Source organism: Pseudophryne corroboree, chromosome 2 (genome assembly GCF_028390025.1).
Source record: "Pseudophryne corroboree isolate aPseCor3 chromosome 2, aPseCor3.hap2, whole genome shotgun sequence".
In the NCBI taxonomy this organism is placed as follows: Eukaryota; Metazoa; Chordata; class Amphibia; order Anura; family Myobatrachidae; genus Pseudophryne; species Pseudophryne corroboree.
In genome coordinates this window covers 409,859,148-409,869,681 of record NC_086445.1, presented here as the reverse complement: position 1 = coordinate 409,869,681, position 10,534 = coordinate 409,859,148, and the positions used below count along the sequence as shown (strand labels likewise).

Sequence of the window (10,534 nt, the reverse complement as noted above, 5' to 3'; positions counted from 1 at the left end):
GAGAGACAGCACCACATACCGCTGAGTGCGACCAACCAAACCTGCATGTACATGTATGTGTGTATGGGGGGGGGGGGGGGGGGGGGAGTTATTAGGTGCTGAGTGGAGGTGTTAATTGGTGAATAGATTGATTGGTGCTGTGTAGGAAGATCTTAATGGGAGCAGATAGGGTGGATGAAAGTGTTAATGGGTGCTGGGACGGTAAAAATTCCACCAATGACACTGAAATACGATTTGGTACCTTTTGCTATGAGAAACACTGACTGGATGTGGTAATTATGGCTATAAAATGCCTTTTACCAAAGGGTTTTTTAACAAATTGGTAGTTTGAATCTGAAAGTAAATATTGTACACCAAGCCAACAATGTGCTGCCACCTAGAAGTCATTTAACATTTTTGGGGGATTTGGCACCTTATGGAAACAATAAATTGAGGCAATAGAAAATCCAGGTCATCACTGGGGAATAATAGGCATTAGTCTAATATAATACAACGGATTTTATTAATGCTTTTGCACACTTCCCCAACACCTTGCAAAAATGTCACAACTCCAGAAACTGATCTGAACAGTCATAAAACGAAACCCTACAATATTACCAATGCAATAAGAAACAAAAATAAATCTGCGACTGTATGTGCATGAGCTGCTCTATTGCTAAGGAGAGGCCACCCTGTCACTTAAAAGGAAGGAGCAACTAAGAATATGATTTTTGAAACATCCTTCACTGCTGGCTGACACAAAAGAGGCAATCATTCCTGCTCACTGGCAGCACCTCCGGTAAAATTACGCGCATTCCCAGTCCTGTCAGCCATAGTAAAGCAGTCACATGGTCTGAGCAGCGGATGCAGTCAAAGCTCAGACAGTCAAAACTTAAACACCAAAATGTAGTCCGTCACGTCGACAGAAAATATGTCAACATTCATAATACGTAATGTAATCAACTTATATATGCTAATAGCAATTAAACTAATTAGTTCACACATGCTAATAGATTGTAATTAGCTTATGAATGCCATCATACAAACAATGTCTGAGCAATCAGAACAGTATTAACCCATGGAGTTAGTGTTCCACTGACAATCTGCTATGGAACCACAAACCCCAGCATGCCCATACACAGATGCATAGCTCCCAACTGTCTCAATTTTCGTGGTCCTGTTTTTCTGAGACTTTCCCACCCGCAGGCCGCAGTGTCCCATGTTGAGGGGGAAGGGGCAGCTGAGGACCCTTTCTCACTCGCTGCTCTGCTTAGCAGAAGAGTCCCACTTCACAAAGACTAGATGTTGGGAGGTATGCAGATGTGTTAGAGCATGCCGGAATAAATAAAGCATGTACGCTTGCAGATTACACTGTCAGCAGTTACCTACTGTATATCTTCAATGTCAGTATTTTGATGGTCTATATTTTGATTGTTCAAAATCCAGAGAGTCTAAATATAGATATGCCGATTTTTGACTGCAGGTTATACTACTGTAATATATGCAAGCTAACCTGATGTACCTCACTGTTCTATTACGATGTGTCCGTTTAAGTCAGGGATGGGGAACCTTCGGCCCTCCAGCTGTTGTTGAACTACACATACCAGCATGCCTTACTACATTTTTGCTATTTGGTCATGCTAAAACTATTGCAGGGCATGCTGGGATGTGTAGTTCAACAGCAGCTGGAGAGCCGAAGGTTCCCCATCCCTGGTTTAAGTAATATATAATGAGAACATCTTGAAATCCTATATAATAAAAGGCTAACGCTGCTCCTCACCCCTATGGTGGGGAAAGAACTCAAGTGTTTTGTGTGCCGGCGGCCACTAGATGGCACCTAATAGAACAATTCAGTTGTTGCTGACATTACTGTTATGTTGTTCAGTCATTTTGACCGGCTGGTAACTAGTAAGAAATAATCTACTGAACATTATAATATTCCGCTTTGGGAAATATACAATTAACTGTGCCAATTTTATTTAAGCATTGTGTGTGAAATTTTTACTAAGTTAAAAACCCATTAACTACGCAGCTTATACTTCTAGCACATTTCTCTGGACATTAACACAGACACAAGATAAATACAATGGGATGCCCACAATTTCAGCCTACATTGTGTGGCTCTGCTAGGTTACAGTTTTAGCTATTGTCTAAAGAGAATTTTGAGAAATTATTATTTTCCATGTATGTAGTGTTCTAGTCATCGCATGACATTTTGCCTAGTTTAATTACCATCTAATAAAATGGTCTACTTGTTATCCCTCATCATTCCTGCACCTCTCACTCATGAAGTAACGCAGGAGCTCTCAGTTACTTGTAGGCAGGGGGTGCACCACAGAGCAATGATGTCACTGCCTATCAGTGACTGAGTGCCACTGCATCGCTGTGGAAAGGCAGTAGGTGGTAATGAGTGCTCTCAGTGCAGGGTGGACCCACAGGTCATGGGGTTGTCACATACACCGCCTTCTCAAACTCATGGGCCTGTATACATCCTCTCCCGTTATTATAGAAGCTCCACCAAATAGGGGCTTAACAATAAGACGTAATCAGAAGAGAAAATGCAGTTTCTAGAGCTGAATCAGATTTGCATAAATCCACACTAAGTTATTGTCACAGGAAGACTACAGCAGTTTTATATGAATGATATGATGCTACCGTCAACACCAACGTTCATAGTACAGCAGACTTTGTGATTAAGAATGCAAAATGTTCCTGTTCAATATATTACACCGAGCGTCTTTTCCACAGCACAGCAGGCGCGACTATGAGCCGCGTGCGTATGTACGCTCATAGCCATAGGAATGAACAGGTGGTGTACCTAATCACAGCTTGGTGTACTAAGGCGCACCCACGGCTCGGCACGTATGTCCGTGCCGTGGGTAAGACGAGCATGGCTACATCTGTATGCAGCAATTCAGCAGTTCCTTTTTTTTTTCATCTGCCTCAAGTTTTAAAGTTAATGGCCCTTCCTCTGGTTGTAGTTAAGCAAGAGCTATTTGACAGTGTTACAAGGTTCTTCCTGTTACATACAGTTCCTGTTTCCAGTGACTGGCTTACAGAGCGTACGACTTAAACTGTCAGACCTATTTAAAAAGTTACAAAAGGTATGGAAATAACCGAATTTACCAACGTCTGGACTCACGTGAAACCAATAGTCATCTAGGATTTTTTGATCTGGTTTACATAGCCCGAAACGGATTAGCAGAGAAACATCTTGAATCTATTTCAAGAATTTACGCAGGAGGATCTTCACTTAGTTTGTAAAATGAAACCTTTGGATGCAGTGTTGATATCCAGCTGTAGCTTGGAAGATAAAAATCAGACTGAACCTGTCATTTTCTTCTGTGTGTAAATAAGAAATCACTAATGACTGTGCTGCCTTTCAAGTTCCTGTTAATCTTGTTAGTCTGCGCGTGTTGCAGTTTACACCTATTTTGTCAGTATAATTAAAAGGTGACAGGGCATTATTATTGCCAAGAGCCCAGTCTGGTTTCTTCTGTGAGTTTAGGTCCATTTTTATTCAATTTGTGATCTTTACTACATATAACATAATATCACAATGCCATGTATGTTATGTTGAGTTACGAAACTCAAAATCAATTTTACTATTCGGTTTAATTACTGACAAAGTCATCTTCCTCTGACTAATTATTAGTGATGAGCGGGTTCGGATCCTCAGGATCCGAACTTCACCTTTTTTTTACACGGGTCCGAGCGACTCGGATCCTCCCGCCTTGCTCGGTTAACCCGAGCGCGCCCGAACGTCATCATCCCGCTGTCGGATTCTCGCGAGATTTGGATTCTATATAAGGAGCCGCGCGTCGCCGCCATTTTCACACGTGCATTGAGATTGATAGGGAGAGGACGTGGCTGGCGTCCTCTCCGTTATATTAGAAAAGAAAAGAGTAAACTGAGTGACTTAGTTATAATTGTGGGGAGGATTGGGGACGGGGAGCAGCTGTTAGGGAGTACAGTGCAGGGTTTACCACCAGTGAGTTTAATCCTTTGTTTCTCTACATGAAAAAAACGCTCGACCATATCTGTGCTCAGTGTGCTGCACTGCTGCATGATATATCTGTGCTGAGTGCACTGCTCAATCTGCCTAATTGTGGGGACTGGGGAGCAGTTATAGCAGGAGTACAGTGCACAGTTTTGCCGACAGTGACCACCAGTCCAGTATACGTTTGTCTGCCTGAAAAACACTCCTGTGGTGGTTTTTATTCTCTTCATACTAGTTTAGCAGTCTGCTGACAGTGTCCACCAGGTCCGTTATATACAGTATATATATATAAATATATATATATATATATATATATAAATATATATATATATATATATATAAATATATATATATATAAATATATATATATATATATATATATATATAAATATATATATATATATATATATATATATATATATATATATATATATATATATATATGCAGTACGGTAGGCCACGGCTGTACCTACCTCTGTGTCGTCAGTGCACTCGTCGTCCATAAGTAATATAATACTATACTATCCATCCATCTACATTGTATACCTGTGGTGGCTTTTAGTTGTGCGCAAAATATGGAGAACAAAAATGTGGAGGTTAAAAAAATAGGGAAAGATCAAGATCCACTTCCACCTCGTGCTGAAGCTGCTGCCACTAGTCATGGCTGAGACGATGAAATGCCATCAACGTCGTCTGCCAAGGCCGATGCCCAATGTCATAGTACAGAGCATGTAAAATCCAAAACACAAAAGATCAGTAAAATGACCCAAAAATCAAAATTAAAAGCGTCTGAGGAGAAGCGTAAACTTGCCAATATGCCATTTACGACACGGAGTGGCAAGGAACGGCTGAGGCCCTGGCCTATGTTCATGGCTAGTGGTTCAGCTTCACATGAGGATGGAAGCACTCATCCTCTCGCTAGAAAAAAGAAAAGACTTGCGGCAAAAGCACAGCAAAGAACTGTGCGTTCTTCGAAATCCCAAATCCCAAAGGAGAGTCCAATTGTGTCGGTTGCGATGCCTGACCTTCCCAACACTGGACGGGAAGAGCTTGCGCCTTCCACCATTTGCACGCCCCCTGCAAGTGCTGGAAGGAGCACCCGCAGTCCAGTTCCTGATAGTGAAATTGAAGATGTCAGTGTTGAAGTACACCAGGATGAGGATATGGGTGTTGCTGGCGCTGGGGAGGAAATTGACAAGGAGGATTCTGATGGTGAGGTGGTTTGTTTAAGTCAGGCACCCGGGGAGACACCTGTTGTCCGTGGGAGGAATATGGCCATTGACATGCCTGGTCAAAATACAAAAAAAATCAGCTCTTCAGTGTGGAATTATTTCAACAGAAATGCGGACAACTGGTGTCAAGCCGTGTGTTGCCTTTGTCAAGCTGTAATAAGTAGGGGTAAGGACGTTAACCACCTCGGAACATCCTCCCTTATACGTCACCTGCAGCGCATTCATCATAAGTCAGTGACAAGTTCAAAAACTTTGGGCGACAGCGGAAGCAGTCCGCTGACCAGTAAATCCCTTCCTCTTGTAACCAAGCTCGCGCAAACCACACCACCAACTCCCTCAGTGTCAATTTCCTCCTTACCCAGGAAAGCCAATAGTCCTGCAGGCCATGTCACTGGCAAGTCTGACGAGTCCTCTCCTGCCTGGGATTCCTCCGATGCATCCTTGAGTGTAACGCCTACTGCTGCTGGCGCTGCTGTTGTTGCTGCTGGGAGTCGATCGGCATCCCAGAGGGGAAGTCGGAAGACCACTTGTACTACTTCCAGTAAGCAATTGACTGTCCAACAGTCCTTTGCGAGGAAGATGAAATATCACAGCAGTCATCCTGTTGCAAAGCGGATAACTGAGGCCTTGACAACTATGTTGGTATTAGACGTGCGTCCAGTATCCGCCGTTAGTTCACAGGGAACTAGACAATTGCTTGAGGTAGTGTGCCCCCGTTACCAAATACCATCTAGGTTCCACTTCTCTAGGCAGGCGATACCGAGAATGTACACAGACGTCAGAAAAAGACTCACCAGTGTCCTAAAAAATGCAGTTGTACCCAATGTCCACTTAACCACGGACATGTGGACAAGTGGAGCAGGGCAGACTCAGGACTACATGACTGTGACAGCCCACTGGGTAGATGTATTGCCTCCCGCTGCAAGAACAGCAGCGGCGGCACCAGTAGCAGCATCTCGCAAACGCCAACTCGTTCCTAGGCAGGCTACGCTTTGTATCACCGCTTTCCAGAATACGCACACAGCTGAAAACCTCTTACGGCAACTGAGGAAGATCATCGCAGAATGGCTTACCCCAATTGGACTCTCCTGGGGATTTGTGGCATCGGACAACGCCAGCAATATTGTGCGTGCATTACATCTGGGCAAATTCCAGCACGTCCCATGTTTTGCACATACCTTGAATTTGGTGGTGCGGAATTATTTAAAAAATGACAGGGGCGTGCAAGAGATGCTGTCGGTGGCCAGAAGAATTGCGGGCCACTTTCGGCGTACAGGCACCGCGTACAGAAGACTGGAGCACCACCAAAAACACCTGAACCTGCCCTGCCATCATCTGAAGCAAGAGGTGGTAACAAGGTGGAATTCAACCCTCTATATGCTTCAGAGGATGGAGGAGCAGCAAAAGGCCATTCAAGCCTATACATCTGGCCACGATATAGGCAAAGGAGGTGGAATGCACCTGTCTCAAGCGCAGTGGAGAATGATTTCAACGTTGTGCAAGGTTCTGCAACCTTTTGAACTTGCCACACGTGAAGTCAGTTCAGACACTGCCAGCCTGAGTCAGGTCATTCCCCTCATCAGGCTTTTGCAGAAGAAGCTGGAGGCATTGAAGGAGGAGCTAAAACAGAGCGATTCCGCTAGGCATGTGGGACTTGTGGATGGAGCCCTTCATTCGCTTAACCAGGATTCACGTGTGGTCAATCTGTTGAAATCAGAGCACTACATTTTGGCCACCGTGCTCGATCCTAGATTTAAAACCTACGTTGGATCTCTCTTTCCGGCAGACACAAGTCTGCAGAGGTTCAAAGAACTGCTGGTGAGAAAATTGTCAAGTCAAGCGGAACGCGACCCGTCAACATCTCCTCATTCACATTCTCCCGCAACTGGGGGTGCGAGGAAAAGGCTACGAATTCCGAGCCCACCCGCTGGCGGTGATGCAGGGCAGTCTGGAGCGACTGCTGATGCCGACATCTGGTCCGGACTGAAGGACCTGCCAACGATTACTGACATGTCGTCTACTGTCACTGCATATGATTCTCTCACCATTGAAAGAATGGTGGAGAATTATATGAGTGACCGCATCCAAGTAGGCACGTCAGACAGTCCGTACGTATACTGGCAGGAAAAAGAGGCAATTTGGAGGCCCTTGCACAAACTGGCTTTATTCTACCTAAGTTGCCCTCCCTCCAGTGTGTACTCCGAAAGAGTGTTTAGTGCCGCCGCTCACCTTGTCAGCAATCGGCGTACGAGGTTACTTCCAGAAAATGTGGAGAAGATGATGTTCATTAAAATTAATTATAATCAATTCCTCCATGGAGACATTCACCAGCAGCAATTGCCTCCAGAAAGTACACGGGGACCTGAGATGGTGGATTCCAGTGGGGACGAATTAATAATCTGTGAGGAGGGGGATGTACACAGTGAAAGGGGTGATGAATCGGACGATGATGATGATGAGGTGGACATCTTGCCTCTGTAGAGCCAGTTTGTGCAAGGAGAGATTGATTGCTTCTTTTTTGGTGGGGGCCCAAACCAACCAGTCATTTCAGTCACAATCGTGTGGCAGACCCTGTCGCTGAAATGATGGGTTCGTTAAAGTGTGCATGTCCTGTTTTTACAACATAAGGGTTTTTAGGAGGGCCCAAGGACAATTCCATCTTGCACCTCTTTTTTCTTTCATTTTTCTTTGCGTCATGTGCTGTTTGGGGAGTATTTTTTTGAAGGGCCATCCTGCGTGACACTGCAGGGCCACTCCTAGATGGGCCAGGTGTTTGTGTCGGCCACTAGGGTCGCTTAGCTTAGTCGTCACACAGCTACCTCATTGCGCCTCTTTTTTTCTTTGCGTCATGTGCTGTTTGGGGAGTATTTTTTGGAAGGGCCGTCCTGCGTGACACTGCAGTGCCACTCCTAGATGGGCCAGGTGTTTGTGTCGGCCACTTGTGTCGCTTAGCTATCCAGCGACCTCGGTGCAAATTTTAGGACTAAAAATAATATTGTGAGGTGTGAGGTGTTCAGAATAGACTGGAAATGAGTGTAAATTATGGTTATTGAGGTTAATAATACTATGGGATCAAAATGACCCCCATATTCTATGATTTAAGCTGTTTTTTAGGGTTTTTTGAAAAAAACACCCGAATCCAAAACACAACCGAATCCGACAAAAAAAATTCGGTGAGGTTTTGCCAAAATGCGTTCGAACCCAAAACACGGCCGCGGAACCGAACCCAAAACCCGAAAAATTTCCGGTGCACATCACTACTAATTATACCCCAAAACACATTTAGAACAGTAATATACTATAACTCCACAGAATACATGCAGTGTCCTCACTGCTTGTATCTGTTTATATTCAGTAGTGATACTGTCTCTATAGCATTAGCTGTAATGAGGCTCTTTGGGATTATTCAAATCACGTGATTTATCCCCTACAGCATATGTTCTAATAACTCTCACTGGTCCTAATCAGCCAGGTGATACTGCTCATGCAGGAAAAACTCCAACAGAACTATTCACTGGCAGGTCTAAGAGGCACAATTATTGCTGCAGGACCTTAGATACTGCTCTGAAAAGGATTTAAGGTGCCCACACACTGAGCGATTTGCAAATGATGCAATATCGTTAACGATTTCCCTTGAACTCCCCCGGCAGCTCCCCGGAAGTCCTGGCCAAATTATATAGTACAATACACATAAGACATATCTTAAGATCTGGGCATGGCTACATCCAAAAGCATGCTGTCGTTAACGATAGTTTCACATACTGACTGCAGCAGGGAAGATCAGAGGATACATCAAACGAGCAGCAGGGACGAGCATCGGATCGTTCGTGGACAATTTGCACTTTTGTAGACGATGTATCGTTTTCAGCAAAATCGCTCAGTGTGTGGGCACCTTAAGGCAGGTATCCAATTGCATGCGATAATTTACCGCACAACAAAAAACGGGCTAAAATAGCCCAACAGTATATTGGGCTAGAGGTTATTACTCATTTTTATTGTGCGCTAAATGACCCGTTTTCAGATAACAACACATGGGATCCGTGATAAGTTCCCGGACCTGTGCGTTATCGTGCAAAAACGGGTCTCTGGCGGCTGCTTATGCTTCAGGTGCTTTGCATAATCCCTGAAAAGTGGATAGCCCGGGCCAGCCCATTAGCTGCAGTAAATTACAGCAGATAATTGGATTCCAGCCTAAGGAGAATTAAATGATAGTGTTACTAAAACATAATGCTTATGTTTATTACAAGGATCCTAGCTTTCTCATTTCACACATTGTTTTTAAAGTGGACACCATAAAATGATATTAGGTTTCTTTGAAAAACTGAAATTGTGTCACCAAAATAACTGCACAAACAACCAATAATTGCCATATCATTTGCAAACATACAGTATAACTAGGCAAACCAGGTATCAGCCACATTGTTATTATAGTCTGGTCCTGCCGGTTGTGTAGGTCATACACAGATGCCACAGATCAGCTCATTTCAGGAGGTTCCCAAACTTGGTCCTCAAGACACCCTAACAGTACAGATTTCAAGGAAAACCATGCACAGCTACAGGTGACTTAATTAGTATCGATGTCAATTTGATTTAACCATGTGTGCTCAGCCATGGATATCCTTAAAACCTGGACTGTTAGGATGCCTTAAGGACTGAGTTTGGGAACTACTCATTTAAATGACTTCCACACAATAATGTGTTAGTCAGAAAAGATCTCGTTCTACTAAAAAATACAAATATAAACAATACAAAAGATAAACCAGCAATAGGCTGCCTTGTGCTGCTCACTCTTACTGACCTACCCAAAATCCAAGAGCTTTAATGACATCCAATTTACACATCGGGCATGTTCTGTGTTCAAGTAGCCATGGATCTATACACTGCCGATGGAAAATGTGTCTGTGAGAAAAGAGGGGGAAAAAAAACAAGATTTTACTCACCGGTAAATCTATTTCTCGTAGTCCGTAGTGGATGCTGGGACTCCGTAAGGACCATGGGGGATTAGCGGCTCCGCAGGAGACTGGGCACAACTAAAGAAAGCTTTAGGACTACCTGGTGTGCACTGGCTCCTCCCACTATGACCCTCCTCCAGACCTCAGTTAGGATACTGTGCCCGGAAGAGCTGACACAATAAGGAAAGATTTTGAATCCTGGGTAAGACTCATACCAGCCACACCAATCACACCGTATAACTCGTGATACTATACCCAGTTAACAGTATGAAATATAACTGAGCCTCTCAACAGATGGCTCAACAATAACCTTTTAGTTAGGCAATAACTATAAACAAGTATTGCAGACAATCCGCACTTGGGATGGGCGC

General features: G+C 44.0%; 1 protein-coding gene across 2 annotated transcripts in view; it reads right to left on the bottom strand.

Annotated features, from left to right (window-relative positions):
* Positions 1-10,534, bottom strand: part of RNF149 (ring finger protein 149) — a 119,298-nt gene that overhangs the window by 29,658 nt on the left and 79,106 nt on the right. For both annotated transcript variants that reach the window (XR_010221073.1, XM_063953445.1), the window contains exon 5: positions 10,014-10,110. Coding sequence is in view for 1 of the 2 variants with exons in the window: in XM_063953445.1 (XP_063809515.1) it covers positions 10,014-10,110 (97 nt within the window). In the remaining variant the exon portion in view is untranslated. The remainder of the gene's footprint in view (positions 1-10,013; positions 10,111-10,534) is intronic.